Here is a 26,225-nt window from a genome sequence, read left to right on the forward strand (position 1 = left end):
CAATTATTAATCATTGTCTAACCCCTGTATCTTTAAATGTTAAAACCTGAACTAGCTCTTCCACACCTATCCTGCATACGTTCTGACCAATCAGATTAGAGCCTCTTGTCACACACCTGTGAGTTCTTTTATCTCAGAATCACATTTTAAATAAACGTTTGGTTTAATATCTCCATGATCCGAACACTTCCATCATAAAGTGGACTTTTTTTTTTATGGGCTTTTTCTAGGGGACAGAACATGATGCAATTATTTCTTCCTTTGTTCGTTACATCCCAAAATGTACAGCATTGAGGACAGGAGATGTCTTCTCATTCGTGTAGAGAATAACGTACTTTCCACTTGGGATCGCAAGCTTGTGTAAGGAAGGTGACAGAGATCAAGAGAACCAAGATTTTTTTTTTTTTTGCGGTCATGACGGTTTCTTCAGATACTGGTTTAGGGTATGAGTTTTAAATTAGTTGAGTTGATGTTTCTGCTCATTAACCAGAGTTAACATCACACACTGATGTTGCAGGATCTTGAATGTGGCCAGGGTAGATCTGTGACGCTAACATTAGTGGTAGCTTCTTGAAGTGTTCTCATGTGTGTCCCATCCACACTTGATTGCTTGACAAGTCCAGACTGAGGTTGTGTGTCAGCACCCCACCCTCATATTTCATCATAGGACTTGTCATGGTGTGTAGTGACGCATTCTGATATTAGAGTTCTGATAATTCAGAGACAGCTTTGTGTTAGTGTGTGTGTGTGTGTGTGTGTGTGTGTGTGTGTGTGTGTGTGTGTGTGTGTGTGTGTGTGTGTGTGTGTGTTAGTTGGCAGTTTGTGTACAAGCATTACCATCCCGGTCTAATGTCTGCAGGTCTCGAGGTGTGATCTGAGGATTGGGTAGTTAGCATACATGCTAATATTAGAGTCTGCACTTGTGTGGTATGTGGATCAGACAGATTCGGTTGGTAAGTCCTGGGTGAGAGTTAGCGTCCCACACTTATGTTGCACGTCTTGCAGCTCGGGTCCTTCTTGGCGTTGACAGTGGACATACTCATGAGCTGATGGCCGCTTATCTGGGCTACGGTTCCACGCGTCAGCTCCACAGGCTCCGTGTAGATGATCTCCAGGATGACGTCCTGAGCGTGGCGGAACTCCACGAGCCCGTCTTCACCGCAGACGCGGGTCAGGAAGCGATTTTTGGTTGCGTCCAGCTCAGGCAGCCTCTCGCTGCAGTAGGTGTCTCCGGGCGAGCCGCGTGGTGCCAGCACCAGGATCACGTAGTGGTATGCTGTGTACATGCAGTAAAAGTCGCCGAAATAGAGACGCGTGTTGGGCCCGAACAGCTCATCGGCGCCGATCTGAAAGCGGTAGCGGCCATACGGAGAATCCTGCGGAGGCTCGCCAGTGTTAAACTCCGTGTTGCAGCTGAAGAAGATGCCCTCCAGCTTGCCGCTAAGTGGAGAGCCGTGACTTCCGCTGTTGTCCTTCACCGAGGGGAGCATTCGGCCTCCTTGCTCATTGCTGAAAGACAGAGAAAAATTTCTTTTAGTAATTTTTTTATTTCGTTTTATAATAAAAAAAAAAGGTTGTTGTTTTTTATTGCCGGAAAACATGGTGCACATAATATCTAAAATAGTTTTTTGCAGTGGTGGACGAAGTACACTAACCATGTACTTGAGTAAAGGTGGAGATACACTCGGTAAAACATTACTCAAGTTAAAGTGCTCCCTTTAAACTTTTACTTGTGTAAAATGACAAAAGTATTTGGCTTCAAATGTACTTTAGTATCAAAAGAACTATGATTTATTATAGCTATAATGTTCTATCATGCTATATACATATATACGCCACAAACCATCATGAAGTAGGTACACCTGACTGAGTCAACTTGTTTTCTGTTTTTCCTTATGTAAGTAGGTAGTAAGAGGATTTTCCTTGTAACATGTACAATGCAGCAGAGGTGGAAAGTAACGAACTACAAATAATTCATTACTGTAGATTTTAAGTAGATTTTTCTAGTATCAGTACTTCACTATTTATTTTTCCATTTTACTTTCACTCATTAAATTCTTAACACAAATATCTGTACTTTTTACTTCTTACATTTTATTCAGGTTTGTTATTTTAGTTTTAATCTATTAATTTGGTGAAATGTCACAATTTTTTCTTGTCATTTCGCCCCGTTTTTAGCCAATCAACGTATTTCCTGTCATTGCACTGCTTTTTCAATCTACTATTGGTGTATCATTTCCTGGCTTTCACACCACAGATGAAGGCTAGTTTACGAAGCGAACAACGAGCAAGACAGAAGGCAACAAGAAGTCTGGGGTTAACGTGGATGAGAGAGAAAATCAGCGATGCAAACATGACTGAGTAAAGAAACATTCCTGATCACCTGATCATCATCATATTTTCTCTGCTTGTCTTCTATATGTTTAGCCTAGATACATTCATTAGGTAACAAAATTTGAAATTTAGATAAATAAAATATATATATATAATTTGTAAAAATTATTTTTTTTTTTAGGGCTGTCAAAATTCAAGAGCAAATTCATTTTAACGCCACTAAATTATATTAACGCACAATTAATGCAGCATGCATTTCTGTTTCACAATTTAAAAAATACATACGAATACATAAATAACTAGAGGCGAAATTAAAACCTACAGCGCATCACACATTTATTCACAACACCCTTTCAGATATAAAATAAATAAATAAACTCTACCAAAAAATATTTTTATTCAGTAAACATTTGTTTTATTGATGTGTCTAAGTCTCAAATTTAAGACCAAAATCTGCCATGATTCACACAATTAACCCTCTGGGGTCGACAAACGCGCCAGCGCGTTTTGTGTCATTTTTAACGGCTTATAATGGCAAAACAAACATCTTACTGCCTTTTGTGATCGTACATATAAGAGCAATACATCATTCGAATCTGTAAAGGGTCTACTTTTATTTGTATACACTCATGATAATGAAGCGCTGTGCTTTTGTAAAATAAAGAAAACAGACAGGGGGTGCTCTCCACCGTCTCCGTCATCTCCCTTCACAAACGCAAATAAAACAAACTGAAACTCAGTGAATATTTGCCTCACAGACATAATAAATGTATGTATAGAAAACTTGAAATGTCTTTAACATAAAACAGTTCACATCGAAAACAAATATTCTCTAATTATGTAATCCGTATGAAAGTTGAAGAAGTACAGTTTCTCCGGTATCAACTTGTTAACCGTCCGTGTGGAAACATAGCAAACGTTCCGTTTGGTGTCCTGATGATTTACGCAATTTAAACTGCCGTAATTACTTTAAAACAATTACAAGAATATTTTGTCTTCATGCTCTATGATGAGTTTGGTTTCACTAATAATAAACATACATTTGCATAAAGCATCCATATTTGCACAACATGATGTTTGTGTTCAGCCCTATTGTAGCCCTGTGTCAATGTGTATAACTGTGGTTTAACTGAGTTTGTGTGTGTGTGTGTGTGTGTGTGTGTGTGTGTGTGTGTGTGTGTGTGTGTGTGTGTGTGTATATATTATGGTGTCAGTCTCACCGGCAGTAGTCAAAGTACTCTTGGTTCTGATTACGGTAGAAGACAGAGAAGGGGAGCATCCTGCCGGCGATAACCTCAGCCTTCTGGAGCAGCTGATTCAGATGCACAGGGGAGTAATCTGAAAGAAAAAACACATACCATTCATCGGTTATTTACAGTGATGGATGAAGTACACAAACCATGTAGTTGAGTTAAAGTAGAGATACACTTGTTAAAATATGACTCCAGTAAAAGTGCTCCTTTTAAACTTCCACTTAAATAAAAGTGCAAAAGTATTTGCCATTAAATTTACTTAAGTATCCAAAGTACTATGATTTATTATGGTTATAATGTTCCTATTATCATTTTTGTCACAAGACTCTTTGCCTAATCAAATTAGTTTATGTACAAATATTTTAATGTGACTCTCAGCACACTGATCTATTTAAATAATAATGTTAATTGGTCAAACACTTATTGATATCTATTCAAATTATCATGAGCCCAAAACTTTTTTCAACTACTTGAAAGAAAAAAAAAAAACGTGCAAATAAGGTGTGTTGTGTCAAGTCAGAGTCAGGACTTTCTTCCATCATTTATTCCTCATTCCAGCTGAACTGTATGTTGCTGTAAGCAGATACCACTAAGCACCAATCAAGACGAGTACAACACAATGCGGGCTCTACACTGATTGGTTGCTTGTTGCATGCTTGACCATTTTTTATCCACTCATAAATAAAAAGGAACGAGTGACACAAAGTGTAGTTGAGTAAAAAGTAAGATGTTCGACTTTGAAATGTCTTCTTCTTTCGGATTTTCCCATTAGGGGTCACCACAGAGAATCATCCATCTCCAAACCCACCTGTCCTCTACATCTGCCTCTGTCACACCAACTACCTGCATGTCTTCCCTCACCACATCCATAAACCTTCTTCTTGGCCTTCTTCTTTTCCTCGTTCCTGGTAGCTCCATCCTCAGCATTCTCCTACTGATATACCTCATGTCCCTCCTCTGCACATGACCAAACCATCTCAATCTCGCCTCCCTCACCTTGTCTCCAAAATGTCCTACATGCACTGTCCTGCTAATAAACTTATTTCTAATCCTGTCCATCCTCGACACTCCCAACGAAAACCTCAACATCTTCAGCTCTGCTACCTCCAGCTTCACCTCCTGTCTTTTACTTAATGTCAATGTCTCTAATCCATACAACATCTCAGGTTTTATGAAGGTGAAGGATGAAGGTGAATGTAGATTGCCTGCAGTGCAGAATTCCACAATATCGCTCCATTCAGACACGGCATAGTCTCCATCGCTCTGCTTGGACGCGGTTTGCACAGAGACTGTGTACTCGGTTCTCGGGCTCAGGAACCAATGGCCCCGCACGGTCATCGGCAACGGCACGGCCTTGGCCACCAGTTTAGTGGGAACGTCCTGGATAAAAGAGATGAGAGATTCACATTGTAGGACTAAAGAGAAACAAAGAACCATAATATGGCATTAATCACTTAGAAAAAGGTGTCAGTGAGAATGGGACAATAAGAAGAAAACATTCAGCGGTCTCCAGATGTGATCTGCATCTCCATAACTGAGGCTGATGCGATTCACATCTCGATGCATAGCCAACAATACGATACATTAAAGACACATATGAAGCAGCTACCGATGCAATACGATACGATTCACCTCTATTGCGATGCATATGCAATTTAATATGGTACTGATAGTTCGCTTTTATTTCTTTGGTTCAGACAGACAGCAAATCATCAATTTACTTAAGCGCTTTCTGACTTCTAATTTATGGCCCTTTCACAAACAGGACTTTGTAGTGCAAAAATAAATAAGATTAAATGAAACCAGATGTTCTTTTCCTGTCCTGTTTCCAAAAAGACTCAGCTCTACCTCTGCCATGTTAATCTGTTTTTCTATGTGACTCTCAGGACACGCCTCGGCCTTCGTAGTGTTGTGATGAGTCATATTTACGTAGCAGCAGCGGTGCTGAGAGAACGCGCCTCGAGAAACAGTTTTGCGAGGAGAAATGGAATATCAAATACATACATATGACATACATATCAAATATTGATCACAGATTATTGGTCACTATACAGCGCATCTACTAAAAATGATACATAAATAAATAGTTTTTTTACTAAAGCAAATATGTTTAAATGATGCATTGCGATACAACTGCCACCTTGTATCAGATGCACACTTTTTTCAATCGATGTATCACAATGATGCTCCGATCTGAATCTGTGTATCCTACCATCCCTACTCTCCAGGCCTGGAAATTTCACAATGAATAATTGAAAGGGTGCATTATTAAGGCACACTTCTGTCGCCCACGTTTGCAATAATCAATGCACAATTAAAAAATAATTATTTATTTATGGGTTGAAAATGGGAGAAACTTGGGGATATGGGATAGAAAAAATTTTTTTCAACAGAATTGTATGGTAGGCTGATTAATCTTAACCTAGCACACCAGTGTAAATGTATTCATTGATAGAGCACTTCTGTATGTCGCTCTGGACAAGGGGCGTCTGCTAAATGCCACAAATGTAAATGTAAACAGGTCTGGGTCTCCAAGTTCAAAGTGAAGGGAAAGTTTTATGCTACCACATCTGAAGACATCCTATACAATTGTGTGCCTCCGACTTTGTGCTAACAGTTTGGGAAGATACACATGCGACTGGAAAAGTCAAACGTCCCAATATTCCATCCATCATTTTGCCAATTTGAATCCAACGATTTAAAATATTGGGACGAATTGAAAATACGCGTGTACGTGTTTTGATCTCTTTTACCGTGAATCAACACGCCTCACCTTGTGTTTGAACTGATTGGAGCTTTTGTTTTCCTTCTTGTTCAGGTCGATAAAGTAGTGCGTGATCTTCTCTTTGGTGCGAGGGTCCATTTCCCAGCAGATCTTAAAGGAGTCACAGGTGATGTTGCTGATCCGAATGTTGAGGGGAACGGGGAGCTCCATCTCCATGACACCACTCTCCTCCGCCTTACCTACTCAAACAAACACACACGCACACAAATCTAATGATTTGTTAAATTTAACGAATGCAGATATTTATACATTTCTCACTGTTCTTTTTTCTTTCCTGGAGTTACCTTGAAAGAGTACACACACACACACACCACTATAAAATGCTTATTTCACACTCAGGCACACAGTCATAACCTGACAGTTTTCAACTGCGTGTCTTATTTATATCTTTCTCTCCCTCCCTCTTTCTTTCCATCACTCATGACACAAGCAAGTAGAGGACATGATGATTTGCCTGAATTCCCTGTTTTAAGTATTCTTACATGAAAGCAAAGCATTTTACTGCTCACAAGTGAACACTTATTAATCGTAAAAAAGGAAAATATATATATATTACTCACAATATGAAAGAATATATTTACTGCTTTCCGCTTTTGTCCGCACTGTTTATAGTCGGCTCAAAACAGCGAATGTGTCCAAAAGATAAGGCTCAAGAACCTTATCAGTGAAAATGCTCCTGGGTGTGCACACTCCCCGCCTTCACACACTCTAATTCACCAGTCAGTGTATACAGTGCATCCAGAAAGTATTCACAATGACTTTTTCCACATTTTGGTATGTAACAGCCTCATTCCAAAATGGATTCTTTTCATTAATTTTCTCAAAATTCAAAAAACAATACCCCATAATGACAACATGAAAGGCGGTGGTTGGAAATCTGCAAATTTATTCAAAAGGAAAAAAAAACATGACACTTAAAATTTAGCTCAATTGCATCCTGTGTTCACTGATCATCCTTGAGATGTTTCTACAATTGATTGAAGTCCACCTGTGGTAAATTCAGTTGATTGGACATGATTTGGAAAGACACACACCTGTTTATATAAAAGGTCCCACAGTTAACAGTGAATGTCAAAGCACAAACCAAGCCATAAAGTCCAAGGAACTGTCTGTAGACCTCTGAGACAGGATTGTTTCGAGGCACAGATCTGGGGAAGGGTACAGAAACATTTCTACAGCATTGAAGGTCCCAATAAGCACAGTGGCTTCCACCATCTGTAAATGGAAGAAGTTTGGAAGCACCAGAACTCTTCCTAGAGCGGGCCACCTGTCAAACTGTGTGATCAGGGGAAGAAGTTCTTTAATCAGGGAGGTGAACAAGAACCTGATGGTCACTCTGAAAGAGCTCTAGTGTTCCTCTGTGGAGAGAGCAGAACCTTCCAAAAGAACAACCATCTCTACAGCACTCCACCAATCAGGCCTGTATGGTACAGTGGCCAGATGGATGCCATTTCTCAGTTACAGGCACCTGATGGACAGCCCATCTGGAGTTTGACAAAAGGCACCTGAAGAAGAAACAAACCAGGCAGCGCTTATCACCTGGCCAATACCATCCCTACAGTGAAGCATGGTGGAGGCAGCATCATGCTGTGGGAATGTTTTTAGTAGCAGGAACTGGAAGACGGGTCAGGATCGAGGGAATGATGAATGCAGCAATGTACAGATTCATCCTTGATAAAAACCTGCTCCAGACTGCTCTTAACCTCAGAATGGGGTGACTGTTTATCTTCCAACAGGACAACGACCCAAGCACACAGTCAAGATAACAAAGGAGTGGCTTTGGGACTCTGTGAATGTTTTTGAGTCGCTCAGCCAGAGCCCAGACTTGAAGCCAATTAAACATCTCTGGAGAGATCTTAAAAAATGGCTGTGCACCGACGCTCCCCATACAACTTGATAGAGCTTGAGAGGTTCTGCAAAAAAGATTATGAGAAACTGCACAAAAATGTGTGCCAAGCATCATTTTAGCATTATACTCAAAAAGACTCCAGGCTGTAATCTGTGCTAAAGGTGTTTTAACAGAGTATTGAGCAAAGGTTATGAACACGTACCTTTTTTTATTTTTAATACATTTGCAAAGATTTCAAACACACTTTTCACATTGTCATCATGGAATATCAACCCATTATTAAGTCAAGGCTGAAAAAACATTTATTTAGTCCAGTCTGAAGTCAGTAGGTGTTTTTTTGAGGTAAAGAAGCAGATGCTGTCTCTTATCTCAGAGATCCCCAATGTTTGTGTTGCCTTCTGTTGGATGGATTTGGACTGTAGTTAATATCAACAGTCTGCTAAACTGACTCAGGACTACAGTTTGCTTTTGATAAAAATAATAAATTTAATCCATTTTGGAATGAGGCTGTAACATAACAAAATGTGGAAAAAGTGAAGCGCTGTGATCCGGATGCACCGTAAAAAAAAAAGAATAATTAGATGGACAAAAGTATTGGGACTTTTCCAGCAATATTCAGTTTCCAAACCTGTTCTAGCAAGTCAAATCCCATGTGCAAAAAGTAAAGATATGGAGTTAATGGGTTGGAGTGGAAGATTTTGAGTGGCCTGCTATAGAGCTGTGACTTCACCTTTGGGATGAATAACCTGTTCTAATAACCTCCACACCTCTGGGAAGATGTTGCACTAAATTCTGTGGAGATTTTTGTTAATTCAGCTACAAGGGTGTTAGTAAAGTGTGGAGACCTGGGGTGCAGTCAGTGTTCCAAGTCTTCCCAAAGGTGATCAATAGCAGCATTTCAATGCTCTAAGCAAGCCACTCAAGATCCTCCACTCCAACCCATGTAAAGCACATCTTCATGAAGTTGGCTTTGTGTACAGGGGCGTTGTCATGCTGGAACACGTTTGGGTCTCCTAAGGAAGATATTCTGTACAATTGTGTCTCTCCAATTTTGTGGTAACAGTTTGGGGAAGAATCACCAGAAAAAAGGTCAGGAGTCCCAAAACATTTGTCCACATAATGTACATTCAATGTTGCTGTAGTATAAGATGAACACCCTTTAGACTGTGCTTCTATTGGTACATAATTAACTTTGATTATATATTTATTGCTAAGAGGTGCACATCTGGGGAGGACAAGGAGCATCCTTTCTCATCCTCCGGCCAAATTTATGTGAAGACGGCAGACTTATGTGTTTCTTTTCTAAACTGTCGCCACAAAGTTGGACTTGTGTTGCACTAAAATGGCTTTGTATGCTAAAGCATTACAATTGAACTGTATAAGGAGCAATTCAGGTTTTCACTGTAACGCCAAGAAATCATCCGTTTGAACACCACTGGCGTCCAGAGTCTTCATCTGGGGCAGACATTGCACATTTGAGGCTGGGGAAATAAAACTGCTTCACGTACAAGTCAGAATCAGAACCCAGAGCTGAGCGGTCTCTTCGTCACGTCTGTAAACCCTCAAACAAAAGAAGAATCTATCTCAAAGGCACACAACCTGCTGCTCTCGCTCTCTCACACACACTGAGGAGTTTCCATGGCAACAAGCCAAGCCGATTAGATACGTAGTTCTCTGGGCGAACGGTGGCAGACCGGATGGAAGAGGATGACAAAGAGGCTACATCTTTCTCCCTGCCTTAGTCTTAAATTAAATCACTTAATACATACGGTCTTAGAGTTTTCATGATATGTGGCCTGCCAATGCAAAAAAATAAATCCAATTATTGATAATAGGATAAAACGTATTTATTACCTTTGCATGATCAACAATCCTGTGTGTGAATTTGCATGTCTTATTTAGTATTTTGCTTTTATTTGCTTTTATAATAAGCTCCACTTTCAAGCACTGGCGCTTTCACTAGATTTTGGGGCAGGGTTGTGGAAATTTCGGGTTCGTTCAGGAAAAAAATCATCAGTAAAAAAATAATAATAATAAAAAAAATATATATATATATATATTGCTAAAGGTTTGCAGACACCTGGTCATAAGTATGGCATGTGCTTTTTGTGCATCGTATTACACATTTAGTTCCAATTTGCTTTTATAATTCCCTCCACTCTTCTGGGAAAATTATCCTCTAGATTTTGTCTAGAGTCAGGTACTAATGTAGGTAAGGTGAGGAGGCCTGGGATGCAGTCAGCATTTCAGTTCATCCAATTCGTTCGAAGGTGATCAATAGGGTTGAGGTCAGAGCTCTATAGAATGAGATTTTCTACTCCAAACTATGCAAAGTATACCTCCACGGAGCTGACTCTGTGCACAAAGGCATTGTCATACTGGAATAGGTTTGGGTCTCCCAGTTTAAGTGAAGGGAAAATTTCATGCTACTGCATCCAAAGACAGTGATCAAAACAGTTAGACAGTTTGGAAAAATAAAAACTACATATGGTTGGGGAAAAAAGGTGTCCCAATACTTTTGCCCATATTGTGCATATTGAATTACCTGGTATTCTAAAATGTTGCCACAAAGTTTGAAGCATAGGTTTTGGTGAATTCAGTGCAATGCAAATGTGAGTCATTTCCGTTTCATGAACTGCCGTTTTTTTAATTGGTCTTTATTTTAATGGTCTTATATTTAGTTGGTTTTATTTTATATAGTCGGACTGCTGCTTTATCAGAAAAAGAATGTATGAGACACCGAACTGCAATTTCAGTGACATTTGAATAAATAATTAGTTTTATGCAAATGAGGTGAGTATATATGAAGCAGCAAATCCAAACGACCTCTGGTCAACAACTAAGCATGTGTGAGCCAATTTTCCAATTTCCTCTGGAGGGGGGACATGCAGACAGACAGAAATACAGAAATAGAGAGAAAATAAGAAAGGGGAGGGTGGTGTGGGGATCTTTGTCTGTAGAAAGATCTGATTGGGGTGGGGAAATGTTTTCTGCTGAATCATGATGAGTAAATGTGTGGATGTGTAGATATGGATGTGTAGTAGCAGATTTAGATTTGTAGATGTAAATGTGAAATGGTAGATGTAGAAGTAAGTTTCCTGTTTTTAACAGGTAATTTGTTCTTACTTCTGCAGCATGTGTAGAAGTAGTGCATATGTAGACATGCTAGATGTGTAGATGTAGATAAAGGGCATGGAGATGTGGAGATGGAGATGTATATGTGAATGTGTAGCTGTAGAAGTAGATATGTAGATGTAGAAGTGAATGTGGAGCTGAAGGTATAGACATGGGGATGTAGACATATATGTGTAAATCTAGAAATAGATGTGGAGATGTAGATGTGATTGCGTAGATGTGGAAGTAGATATTTAAATGTAGACCTGTAGATGTGGATGTAGATATAGGTTTACATGTGGAGATGTAGATGTGGAGATGTAGACGTGAATGTGTAGATGTAGAGGTATAGATGTAGGTGTAGATGTAATTGTGTAAATATAGACGTAAATATAGGTGTAGACATGGTGTAGATGTAAATGTGTAGATGTAGGGGTGAATGAGTAGATGTAGTTGTAGACGTAAATGTGTAAATGTAGAGTTAGAGGTATAGATGTAGACATGGTGTAGTTGTGAATGTGTAGATGTAGTGGTGGATGTGAAGATGTAGGTGTAGATGTGGAGATGTAGACGTAAATGTGTAAATGAAGAGTTAGAGGTATAGATGTAGGTGTAGATGTAGACATGGCGTAGATGTAAATGTGTAGATGTAGTGGTGGATGTGAAGATGTAGGTGTAGATGTGGAGGTGTAGATGTGGAGATGTAGTGGTGGATGTGAAGATGTAGGTGTAGATGTGGAGATGTAGACGTAAATGTGTAAATGAAGAGTTAGAGGTGTAGATGTAGGTGTAGATGTAGACATGGCGTAGATGTGAATGTGTAGATGTAGTGGTGGATGTGTAGATGTAGGTGTAGATGTGGAGGTGGAGATGTGGAGATGTAGTGGTGGATGTGAAGATGTAGGTGTAGTTGTGGAGATGTAGACGTTAATGTGTAAATAAATAGTGAGAGGTATAGATGTAGGTGTAGATGTAGACATGGTGTAGATGTAGTGGTGGATGTGAAGATGTAGGTGTAGACTTGGAGGTGTGGATGTGGAGATGTAGACGTAAATGTGTAAATGTAGAGTTAGAGGTATAGATGTAGGTGTAGATGTAAGAGTGTAGATGTAGACATGGTGTAGATGTGAGTGTGTAGATGTAGTGGTGGATGTGAAGATGTAGGTGTAGACATGAGTGTGTAGATGTAGACTTAAATATAGGTGTAGACATGGTGTAAATGTGAATGTGTAGATGTAGTGGTGGATATTTTGATGTAGGTGTAGACGTGGAGATGCAGAGGTAAATGTGTAAATGTAGAGGTAGATGGTGTAGATGTAGACTTAAATACAGGTGTAAACATGGAGGTGTAGATGTGAGTGAGTAGATGTAGAAGTAGATATGTAGGTGTAGACATGGAGATGTAGAACTGAATCTGGAGATGTGGAGATGGAAATGTGAATGTGAATGGGAAAAGAGAAAAAGGTTATTAACTGAAGTGTGTCTGACCTTGTATTGGGTTGCATTACATGCTAAAAGCCTCCAGAGGTCTGCAGTCTATTCTAAGACACACACAATTCAGTATTCATTTTTGAAAACAGGCATCTAATCCCCAAAACAACATCCAACACTAAAACCACAGAGGAAAACATAAATGTCTTTGTACATTGTTTCACATTCACTCAGTCTGTACATTATTCCATTTTACAGTGATAAAAAACTGTTTTTATTAATGTAATAAATAATACTAATACGGCACTGTTTCTATGCTCATGCATAAGGACAGATGGATGGAAGGAGTCTTCAGTTTCAGTGTTTTGTAACAAGGTAAAGCTGTAACAAAAACACAATGCACAAACGCATCTGCTTAACTCAAAGGTATTGTAATGCGCAGACATTCCAAGTATTCTACCAAGTGACTGTGAATTAGACAAATGAATTAATACATTCATATAAATGCTGAGTCAGCTTACAGCTGTAACTACCCTTAAAGCTGTTCTTCTTAAAAACTAATACCTTACTCTCTACCTGAAATAGTGTCCCACCTGAAACTTTTCGATACGCTCATGTTAGGAACTTGCTGGGGTGCTGGTACAGGTTTGCTGTTGTTTCAGATTTGATATTATACATCTCTCACATTACAATCATTTGTGTTGCCAGTAATTCTGACATCAGAGCAAAAACCACACAGGGACAAAATGTTAACAGAAATATTAAATAATTATAATGAATTGATTGATTAATATAGGGACAGACAGACAGACAGACAGACAGACAGACAGACAGACAGATACAGTAGATACAGTAGATACAATAGATAGATAGATAGATAGATAGATAGATAGATAGATAGATAGATAGATAGATAGATAGATAGATAGATAGATAGATAGATCACTTTTTTTCACTTTAACTAGCTCATTATTATACATCACACTTGCTAAATTAAACAGAACAGAAGTGTGCAAAACTAATAAAAAGCGAGAGTAGACACACCGCAATGCCCGAGGCCACTTTCTGTCCACTTTCACTGATTTATTCAGATTTTAAAAAAGCTTTTGTACAAGGGCGATAAACACTTCACTTACCTCATGAAGCTAAACAGAACACAATGAGTCATTGTGTTAGCATTAGCATAACATTAGCATGGCCTCATCAACAACAGATGGAACTGTGATGTGACTGAAAAACAGAAATCTTTTAATGCAAAATTTTACTTTCTTTTTTTAAATAAACCTTTTATAAATAAATAAAAAAATGATTTATATATATATATATATATATATATATATGTGCATTTTTACAGCTTGAACTCCTCTATTAGGGGGGTTTCTAAATGGTAATTTTTGTTGCCACATACAGCATCAGATCAAGTGATTTTAATTTAAGCTTTAAATAAGACAAAATTACCTTAAAATGTTATTTTTATCGAAAGAAAAAGTTTCTACATGGAGCTTTTTTGCCTTATCTTTATACTAGCGCTCGGTTTTAGGTCAATCTTTTTAATTTTCTCATTTGAATATAACAAATTTCTTCTTACTTTAAATGAAAATTATGCAGTTATCGGATTTGGCAATTTTGAATGAAGTGTCAGCTTAAAATTGCACACTTTTAGCACAACCTGGGGCCATAAGGACAGACGGAAAGGACAGAGCTGGTTTCCAGAGTAATTTCACTCCCAGAAGCTGTAAATGTCAATGTTACAGAATTTGAAGGGAGGAAAAAACTTTCTCAAGGACAAGGAATCAATCAAAGTTAGAAGCACTGAGAGCAGTAAGAGACTACTATGGCTGTGTTCCAATACCATATTTAGCATCCATTTCTATCATCCATAACATGCTGATTCGGCTAGTTGGATATCTAATGTGGATGAATTAGTTTGCACACAATTATCAGACATGAAATAAAGCCTATGTGACCATCACAAATATATGTGCCTATATTGAAAATACATTCTAGATTTATTCCATATTTGCTCTTGAAGGCATTTTAGATTTGTGAAGCATGGTTGTGGAGATTTGTGTTCTGTCAGCTGCAAAAACTTCAGGCACTGATGTTATTTGAGGAGGTTTGGGGGTCAATCTGTGCTCCAATTTATTCCAATGCTCTGTGCAGGTCTTTAAGAGTATCATCTCCAACCTCAGCACAACACATTTTCATGGAGCTCGCTTTGTGCAGCAGATTTTGGCCTTTTAGTTTCAGTAAATGGAAACAGCATTGCTCAAAAAATATTATATAAGACATTATATATAATTGTGTGCTTCCAAATCTTTGGCAACAGTTGGGGAAAGAACCTCATATGGTTGTGATTAACAATACTGGCTAGGGCTTCAGTTTTTCATGGTATGGATTCCACAAGATGTTAAACATTTTGTGGAGATCTTGCTTTATACTGAGGTGACTACATTACACAAATCATACAGATATTCCCGGTGCTGTGAATCACTTCTTCTACCACATCCCAAATGTGTTCTACTGAATTCAGATCAGTTGACTGGGTAGAAAGGTTTTGACCATGGAGTTTCACACATGATTAATAAAAATACTTAAATTAAATGTGACATTCAAGTAATGATTGATTGGTATTAAGAGGCCTAAAAGTGTGGCAAGAAAACATCCTCACACCATTACATCACCTCCACCAGCCTGGACTGTTGACCCAAGGCAGCTTGTCTCAATAGATTTAAACTGTTGTTGCCAAATTCTGACCCTACATCAGAAGAATTTTTTAGATCAGCCTAATCCCCCCCAACTGGAAAGTTTTCAGCTTTCCAGTTTTGGAAAACCTGTGCACACTACAGCCTTAGATTGCCAGCCGTTGATTGGCTGGCAGAAGCAGAACTCTGGTGCAGCTCATCTGCCTCAAGTTTTGAAGTGTCATGCACTCTAAGATGCTTTTCTGCTCACCACAGGTGTACAGAGTGTTTATTCTCCATTCTGATGGTCGATGTGAAAATTAACTGAAGCTACCTATTTAGGCAAATGCAATCTATTCCAACGCTATTGCTATAGCAGAAATCTTTTGTTCTTTTTTATAAATACATAAAGGAAATAAGCATATTCCATTGTCTTGTGTAATAAGCATAATTATCTGGTTTATAACATTTAAAATTACTAAAATAAAACAAAACAAGAAACAGTCATAATAATCTAATGAGGACAAAAAGCTGAATGTGCCTGTATTCAAGATATTTTTACAGTTTCATTACCAGATCTTAAGTCTGAACCTTAGAAACAATATCCACAGAATCACCATGATGCCCTCTTTTTGAACAATTTGGCCTACGTGAGTGAGACAAATGAGACTCTATTAGTGGGCAACTTTTTTTTGTTCCGTTACTGAGCAACTGAATACGTTCTGTCTGGAAAGTGAATCCATGATATGTCCTTGAATCAGTGTTTCAGACCTGGGAAACCAATACTTTTGCCCATATAGTGCATCAGATGCATAATCGCACAATCTCTCACTTAATTTTTCATGACCTTTTTGACCTAAAAGGGACGTTTTTCCTATCTGTTCTTGAATTTTCTCAAAAAACTGATTACAAAGAATAAATTCTCTGATATTATGTGCATAATTGAAAGCATCATATTGATCCAACCTTCCCTAAGACCCAAATAGTAAAGATTTAGAAAGCCGATCCTCTTCTACCTTGACTTCTTCAATCCATCTATTCATGACCCTATATATAGTTACCATCCTGAGTCAATATGTCAGCAGACAATGGGATAAATATAACCACTCCTGTAACGTTTCAACATCAACATCAGATACAATATACTGCATATACACCAGAATCCTGCTCATCTACTAGGAGCCTTGTGATCATAATCATCAGCTGGTGCAGCATGGGATTTGATTGCACCTTGTGTTTAGCAGATGGAGCAAGTGCTAAATGGACAAAAATAAACCTCAAGCGTGTCACGTCATGTAAATAGGCACCTGATAGGCATGTGTGAATGATATCGCATTAACAATGAATAAATGTGAAGATATTTTAAGAATTCAGGGAGGAAGTTTGTTCTGATCAGCCCTGACCCCACACACTCACACACTCACACACAAACACACACTTAGTTGCACTTGAACCACATACATTAATTACAACTATATATATATATATATATATATATATATATATATATATATATATATATATATATATATATATATATATATATATATATAGCTATTCTGACAAAAGTATTGGGACACCTGACATTTCCAGCCATAGGTTCCCAAATTGTTACCGCAAAGCTGAAGGCAGATAATTATAGCATGTCTTTGGATGTGGTAAAATTAGATTCTCCTTTTACTTGAATTAGGAGGTATAAGCCAGGTCCATGAAGATATGCTTTACATGGTTTGAAGTGGAAGATCTCCTGCTGCAGAGCTCTGACCTCAACCCTATTAAACACCTTTGGGATGAATCGGAGTTCTGACTGCACCCCAGGCCTCCTCACCTCACCTACATCAGTACCTGACTTTACTAACACCCTTGTGTCTGAAAGCACAAATCTGCACCATCACACTCCGTAAATCTAGTGAAACATCTTCCCAGAAGATTGGAGGTTCTTATAACAGCAAATGGGGACTATGTGGAATGTAGCTGTTGGTTGATTAATTCTTAGTGTTGTTTCTTGTTATATATATCCTTTTCTTCTACAATTTCATCTTTAACTGTAGCCTGTTTAACAAAATCATCGTATTCACTATATCATTTAAACCACACACAACAATTTAGCTCACTGAGGTCATTAGGCCATGTCTACAACCGCTGCCTCACTCTGTATGGCACTGCAACTCTATGTTACTATGGTTACAGTTGTTATAAGTCAAACAACTGCGCATTCGTGGGTCAAGCACTGCCCTTTATCTTCACTCGGTCCTAATGCAGCATGCATTCAACACCAGCAAAGGAAAACATAAATTATAACAAAGACTTGAAATGAACGTATCATTAAAGGCATCTGGTCTCAAGCTGGTCTGTAATAACATGTCAGAGCTAGAAATTAGCCAAAGTGTTTACATACATGCCATGTCATGTTTATGCTGGTTTTCCCTACTCTTATTTATCTCCCTTGCTACAAGCTGAGAAGTTTTTGTGAAGTCTGTGATGTTCTCAGATTTCTTCTTCAAGTGTAGATGAATAAACAAAGCAAAATATATTTCATAATTCCTTCCTTTGGCCCAGGAACAGTCAGTCAAGGCATGTGATAAAGTCATGGCAACTTCTTCCACATTTACATTAGCTGTTTCAGCTGCAGTGAACAAGCCTGGTTTGTCACTAATCTTTTAAATCATAAGCGGTCAGCTTCCTGAACTCAGATGCTGAAATGTAAATAACCATAATGGCCTCGTTCTGATCTCGGAACTGTACATTTCTACACTGATTTTTAGGTTACCTGTACACTACTTATAATGTTTGCACTCCTGTCATGTGCACTACCATGTTATACAGTCACGTCATGATCTCTTTAGATAATCACCTGATAGTCGCTCGCCTTTTTTGTCTATGCCTGCATTTTTGTGTATGTACATTATATGTATACATATATAATATGTATATAATGTACACACACACACACACACACACACACACACACACACACACACACACACACACACACACACACACACACACACACACACACACACACACATTTATATATTTTACACATGATGTCCAATCAATAAACCATTCCATGGGTGGAATCTAATCAAGGTGTAGAAACATCTCAGCAAGAACTAAAGAAATGGAAGGTACCTGAGCTAAGTTTCAAGTGTTGTACTTATGTACATGTGATATTTATAGTTTTTTTTTTATAAAATAATAATACAACAAAAAGTATAGACATTTTACTTTGTCATTATTGTGTACTGAGTGTAAATTACTGAAAAAAAATCTTTCTGAATGATCATGTTGCAACATAAGAAAATTTTAAGATTTTCTAAATACTTCCTGAATGCACTGCATGTGTGTGTTTATATGTGCATATGTGCATATGTGTAGATAGATAGATAGATAGATAGATAGATAGATAGATAGATAGATAGATAGATAGATAGATAGATAGATAGATAGATAATATATATATATATATATATATATATATATATATATATATATATATATATATATATATATATTTATATTGTATATACACTTTTTCCCTTGTATATAAATTTTTTTTCTCTCATATATATATCCTTACATATTATTATATTTTATACTCTTTATACTTTTTATTTATCTGCCTTCTTTTTTGTTTTTTATTTTTTTTTTTTTATTCGTCTCCCCATCCTATTACCTAATGCTGGACCGTCGTAAAAAGCATTTTACTGCATGTCGTACTCTGTATGTACGTGTATGTGACAAATAAAATTTGATTTTTATATTTTATTTTTATATATATATATATATAGGTATGTATATTAGGAATGGGAAGATTCAGCAATTCGCATCGGAGTATCGAGATAAAAATGAATGATGTGCTGCTTCGAATTAAAAAAGTGTGCATCAGAAGTTGGCATTTGTATCATGATGCATATTTTATTTATTTTTTTTTACATATTTGCATCAGTAATTATACTAATAACTCATATTCAAATATACTCGTATTCAAATGTACATATATTTAAAAAGTGGCCAATAATATGTGACTAATATTTGATATGTAGATTGATTTCTCCTCACAGAACTGTTTCTCGAGCACGTTCTCTCAGCACCGCTGCTGCTACGTGAATATGACGCATCACAACACTGCGGCGACTGAGGCGTGTCCTGAGACTCACATAGAATACAGATTAACATGGCAGAGGTAGAGCTGTGTCTAAGTGGAGATAGAACAGGAAAAGAACGTCTTGTCTTATTTAATCTTCTTTGGGTTTTTTTGCACTACAAAGGGCCATTCATTAGAAGTCAGAAGGCACTTTATGAGAAGTCAATTTATGATTTGCTGTCTGTCTGTGTGTGTATATATATATATATATATATATATATATATATATATATATATATATATATATATATATATATATATATATATATATAAAGCTCAAATACCACTGACTGACTCACTCACTCATCACGAAATCTCAAAAACCACTGAACGGATTGCAATAAAATTTGGAACATACCTTCCTCTTGGGTCTTAGGTGCTCACTAAGAAATGGTTTTGAAAAATTCGCCCTGGATCGTGGCTAACTCGTGAAAAACGCGATTTCTCACGCATTGTAAATTCTTCGAAATAACAACATTACAGATCCTAATGAAACTTACTACATTGTTTCTTATTAGATGTTAGATGCACGATAAACATTTTTTTTAAAGTAGTTTGCCCTCTATCAGTACTACAAAGGGGTAGTACGTTATTTGTTGACGTTACGTTCTGATCTCTGATCATCCAGTCCTGCTCAGTGCTTACTGCTTATTGCCATATTGCTTAGCGTTCTGCCTTCCGTAGCGAAGCACAGGTACTTTCAGCTAGTGTATATATATATATATATATATATATATATATATATACAGTGAGGAAAATAAGTATTTGAACACCCTGCTATTTTGCAAGTTCTCCCATTTAGAAATCATGGAGGGGTCTGAAATTGTCACCGTAGCTGCATGTCCACTGTGAGAAACATAATCTAAAAAAAAAATCCAGAAATCACAATATATGATTTTTAAACTATTAATTTGTATGATACAGCTGCAAATAAGTATTTGAACACCTGTCTATCTGTTCCACATTTTAAAGGTCCACTGTTAGTCTACCTTTAAAATGTCCACCTCCACTACATTTATTATCCTAAATTAAATGCACCTGTTTGAGGTCGTTAGCTGCATAAAGACACCTGTCCACCCCATACAATCAGTAAGAATCCAACTACTAACATGGCCAAGACCAAAGAGCTGTCCAAAGACACTAGAGACAAAATTGTACACCTCCACAAGGCTGGAAAGTGCTACAGGGAAATTGCCAAGCAGCTTGGTGAAAAAAGGTCCACTGTTGGAGCAATCATTAGAAAATGGAAGAAGCTAAACATGACTGTCAATCTCCCTCGGACTGGGGCTCCATGCAAGATCTCACCTCGTGGGGTCTCAATGATCCTAAAGAAGGTGAGAAATAAGCCCAGAACTATATGGGAGGAGCTGGTCAGTGATCTGAAAAGAGCTGGGACCACCGTTTCTAAGGTAACTGTTGGTAATACACTAAGACGTCATGGTTTGAAATCATGCATGGCACGGAAGGTTCCCCTGCTTAAACCAGCACATGTCCAGGCACGTCTTAAGTTTGCCAATGACCATTTGGATGATCCAGAGGAGTCATGGGAGAAAGTCATTTGGTCAGATGAGACCAAAATAGAATTTTTGGGTCATAATTTCACTAAACATGTTTGGAGGAAGAAGAATGATGAGTACCATCCCAAGAACACCATCCCTACTGTGAAGCATGGGGGTGGTAGCATCATGCTTTGGCTGTGTTTTTCTGAACATGGGACAGGGCGACTGCACTGTATTAAGGAGAGGATGACCGGGGCCATGTATTGCGAGATTTTGGGGAACAACCTCCTTCCCTCAGTTAGAGCATTGAAGATGGGTTGAGGCTGGGTCTTCCAACATGACAATGACCTGAAGCACACAGCCAAGATAACCAAGGAGTGGCTCTGTAAGAAGCATATCAAGGTTCTGGCGTGGCCTAGCCAGTCTCCAGACCTAAACCCAATAGTGAATCTTTAGAGGGAGCTCAAACTCTGTGTTTCTCAGCGACAGGCCAGAAACCTGACTGATCTAGAGAATATCTGTGTGGAGGAATGGGCCAAAATCCCTCCTGCAGTGTGTGCAAACTTGGTGAAAAACTACAGGAAACATTTGACATCTGTAATTGCAAACAAATGCTACTGTACCAAATATTAACATTGACTTTCTCAGGTGTTCAAATACTTATTTGCAGCTGTATCATACAAATAAATAGTTAAAAAATCATACATTGTGATTTCTGGATTTTTTTTTTTAGATTATGTCTCTCACAGTGGACATGCACCTACGATGACAATTTCAGACCCCTCCATGATTTCTAAGTGGGAGAACTTGCAAAGTAGCAGGGTGTTCAAATACTTATTTTCCTCACTGTATATATATATATATATATATATATATATATAGCTATTTGCACTTCTTTCATTACCTTTGTATTGTGCTCTGCACAGTGACAATAAAGTTCAATCTAATCTAATATCATTATTTCAGTCACGGGAGATTGGCCCAGATTTATGATGAATCATTGGCTTTGTTACTCTCTGTTTAAATAATTAAAGACTCTTGACATGTTTACTGGGACATCTTCCTGGAAGCCTCCATTTAGCTGCTGAACTCTAAGCCATGCTGCCAGATTGCTACTGCGCTCTCCGTCTGGTGTACTGGTGGATTTTTAATACCAAAAATGGCTCCCGTTTGCTAGATGCTGTACTACCCTGTGCCTTTTCTCAAAATTATTTGATTTATGCATTTCTTACTAGATGTCTTATGAGAAAAGTAAAGCTATTTCAAATATCCAGAGTGCGCCCATAAATGTGTAAGGAAATACACAAGAAATAGAACAAGATAAAGAACTCAGGTAAGTACCAGGTGAGAGTGTTAATGTTTCAGTGTAAAGCGTGTATCCATGGTACCATTTTTTTTTTTTTTTTTCGTTTCAGCACCAGCCCATGTGGCATGGCAACTATGATGTAATCACAAGCTAGAGCTTGGCAGGAAAAAAAAAGATGGGTGGATAGTCACCATGGTTATCCCATATACAAACTAACACATATGGACAACAATTTGTGGACACTTGGACATGTTTTTTTATTTCTATTTTTTTAAACATCCTGTTCCACATTTATTCCCTATTTGCTTTTATAATAACCTTCTCTCTTCTGGAAAGATGTTTTATTTGTCTTTGTTTATATTTATTTCAAAATAAAAAAGTGTGCCGTAATTCCTCTCAAAAGAGTTTTAGGCTGATGGCATCATAAGTTTGTAATTTAGCGAACTAGTGTTGATTTATTTATAGATAGAGACTCAAAGCACTTTTGCATGTCGCTCTTGAGAAGAACGTTTGCTAAATAAATGTAAGATGTTCCACTAGATTTTAAAGAGTGCTTGTGGAGATTTGTGTTTATCTTATTTTTTGTCTACAAAGTCAGTTAGTCTGGATTGTTTGACAAAGTCATGTCAAACAATACACTTTTTTTGTAAAATTAATGAACTTGGACATATTCCCCAATCACAGCAGAGGCTGAAGTTCAGTCATTCCTAGACTGGAGAAAATATAAAAATACCCTGCGCACACACGCACACACTGTAGGTGTTTGTGTGTATATATTTTATATATATACATATACACACACACACAGTATGTGTGTGTGCACGCAGGGTGTGTGCTTATATATATATATATATATATATATATATATATATATATATATGACCTCAACAGGTCACCAGAATTAATCTTCCGCCTCAGGTTATTTATCCAAACCATTGCATTTATAATATCAGTTAAACAACATAAAGCAAATATAAAGATTTTATTAGAAATTGTTTATAGGAACCGTTTTACTCGCCATGGAGCTGTAACTGTAAATAGCTACAGATGTTTATAAGGCTGCATACTAATTTGAACCAGGGAGTAGACTGACCTTAACACCCTACCGGTTTTCAGCATTTTATACAATGATTTATTTTTTTAAGAGCTGAAAAACAGACCGAGAGTAATATGGGGTGTAATTATTTATTATTAGATTTACATATTATTTATTATTAGATGCAGTAGTAGTAGCAGCAATATCAGAAGAATTAGCAAAATTCATGACTCAGGCTTGAGTAAATGCGTCTAGAGCATAACAGATCTATCTATCTATCTATCTATCTATCTATCTATCTATCTATATATCTATATATATATATATATATAATCCCATTCCTTCTGAATTTTTTTAGACACCCTGTATTTTAATCCATGATGGATTCAGTCCAACGTGGCAACCCTGTGTTTTAAGAATTAGTTCCAGCACACGCACGCAAACACACACACACACACACACATACACACACACACTCTTCTCCTACTGACCGCATTGTTGCAGTAAATGCATGCAGGGTGACCGACAGAGCTTTAACCCTCAGGCTCCTCACACCGGGTGCATGACTGCACACACACCCAGCTCGCTAAGACACGCATCATTTGCGGTACTCTGTGTGCAAGTGACGATTGACCTTTAGTCATGAATGAAACGCAAATGCCCGATACTTATTATCATATGGTGGAAAAACGCCCAGTCTGGCAGCGGCGACGGCGGCTGCGGGAGCGCGAGCCCTGTCCATGGTTCTGAAACGTTCTGCACATTTCACGTTCATTCTCTCAAGGAGTTGCATGGGTGTGAAATGGTGCACGTGTCTCTTTTCTGCTTATTAGACAGACAGTGCGCGCGCTATGACTCGGCACACGTGTCAAATGTCATGCAAAATAGTCTTAAAATAATTGAACAATAGAGCTGAAGAGAAAAAGAGCGAGATAATGAACTACAGCTTGAGTGATGTCTATAAAGACGTTGCTGCCGAAAGGTTGCGGGATGATGCGTTGCTGGTGATGGGAGCGCGCGCTCTTCTTACCGTCTCTCTCGCATAGCTGTAGGGACTCCAGGCTCAGGTTCTTGGCCACCGTGCCCTCGCGCGGGCTCAGCGGGCCCGGCACCGCCATGATGCTCTGCAAATTGCAATGCTATCTTAGATGTGCGTGTGCTGGTGCGGGCTTTTCTGTCAGTACAGGGAGTGACCAATTTCTCTCTCCCTCTCTCTCTTTATCTATCTTTCACTCCCTCTACGTCACCACCTTTAACACACGGCATACGGTAAAATCGACCAATGCGCAGGTCAGCTGCACGTGATCAACCCTCGCGCGCGCACACACACGCTTGCACTTTCACGTTTCATGATTTTTTTTTTAAAAGAACACAATGCTGCGCGTATTTAAAACGCTGTGTGATTTTTGTCTAGATTTGGAGTTACTCACCAACAAGTGCACTACTACTGTGCAATTCTTATTATTACTAGTAATAGTAATAGCAGTGGCGAGTATGCATTTCACACCTAGGCCTTCAGTGGTGTCCTACCTGAATCAATCCACGTCAAAATTAAAACCATCATTTTGACGGCACGACTATAGAAACAACCAATATTATATAGAAACGCAGTATAACAGAGCACTGCATCACATACAGGAATCTCATACAGAAATAATGAATGCTATTACTAAAGAAAAACACCCAATGAACACACTTCAAAAAGTCTCCTTTCACTGGAGCCACAGCTGCACCACCTGCATACATCATCTCTATGCATCGATATTAACCTCATAAAATGACCCCGGTTTTTCCCTGCAATTTTTCCTAGGAATTTAAATTGAAGTCAAATTGCGTTTGCGAATTTTACAGGTAAGGCAAATGTATAAAGGCCTGACCTTTCCTCACGAGGTCCAGCTTTTCTGGAAAAGTCTGTCTGGTAAAGGTTCTAGTAAGTGTATCTGCGACCAAATCAATTTGATCTTTTCGGTCATTTGTTGTGGAATGTAAAAACAGCTATCAAATCCACACAAACATTCGAGCTTGTGCAGTTTGCTGCAGATGCAGTTTGCAAGCTCTGACTGGTGCACTGACCATCCAGTCAAAGGAAATGAAAATACAGACATGATTGGATGTCTTTTAGAGGGCCTCAGAGTGGCCAGTTCACAATCTAATTGGCTAAAGAAACAGCCTTTAAGCAACATAGAATTTATTGTGGAAAAAGTCTAATTGAATAAAAACTCCAACATTAACTTACACTATAAAGTCCAATCAATGAAGGCAGAAACTCACAATACAGATATCTTCTGAAGTCCAGGCCTTGGCTGCTAAGAGCTGTTTTAATGGCAAAAGAGGGAACTACACAATATCAGGCAGATGGTTTTATTTAATGGCTGATCAGAGTATATGCAAGTGTTCCTTTTCCAAACACACAAAGTTAGAAGCAAACATTTGTGCAGAATAATTTTTATATGCTGTAACATTAAACTTACTCGTCACTGCAACTAGGAGACCCAGACCTGTTCCAGCATGACAATGTCTCTATGCACATCGAGTTCCATGAAGATATGGTGTGTGAAAGTGCAGTGAAAAAACTTGAGTGTCCTCAACAGATCCCTGACCCCCTCAACTCTATAAAAGACCTAGAGGAGGAACTGGAACACTGACTGCACCCCAACCCTCCTCGTAACCTGATCTCACTAATGCTCTCATTAAATAAATGAAGAAAAATGCCCACAGTCACACCACAAAATCTCTAGTGGAAAGCCTTCTTGAAGAACTTGGGCTGATTAAAACAGCAAACCTGAA

At 38.2% G+C, this 26,225-nt stretch overlaps 1 protein-coding gene across 4 annotated transcripts; it reads right to left on the minus strand.

Annotated features, from left to right (window-relative positions):
• Nucleotides 1–513: 513 nt before the first annotated feature.
• On the minus strand, nt 514–24,762 carry phyhipla (phytanoyl-CoA 2-hydroxylase interacting protein-like a). Of its 4 annotated transcripts, none has more exons than XM_083544831.1 (5): nt 24,469–24,762; nt 6,361–6,551; nt 4,793–4,967; nt 3,555–3,672; nt 514–1,509 (listed from the first exon to the last, which is right to left on the minus strand). In XM_083544831.1, the coding sequence occupies exons 1-5, from the start codon at nt 24,554–24,556 to the stop codon at nt 972–974; spliced, it is 1,110 nt and encodes a 369-aa protein (XP_083400957.1). In that variant the 5' UTR covers nt 24,557–24,762; the 3' UTR covers nt 514–971. The 4 variants fall into 4 exon arrangements, with proteins under 4 accessions (XP_083400957.1, XP_083400958.1, XP_083400959.1 ...); XM_083544832.1 differs by lacking the exon at nt 24,469–24,762 and adding an exon at nt 6,933–8,416; XM_083544833.1 differs by lacking the exon at nt 24,469–24,762 and adding an exon at nt 6,657–6,788.
• Between the last annotated feature and the right edge of the window lie 1,463 nt (nt 24,763–26,225).

The sequence above is a fragment of the Silurus aristotelis genome (genome assembly GCF_946808225.1).
Source record: "Silurus aristotelis genome assembly, chromosome: 6".
In the NCBI taxonomy this organism is placed as follows: Eukaryota; Metazoa; Chordata; class Actinopteri; order Siluriformes; family Siluridae; genus Silurus; species Silurus aristotelis.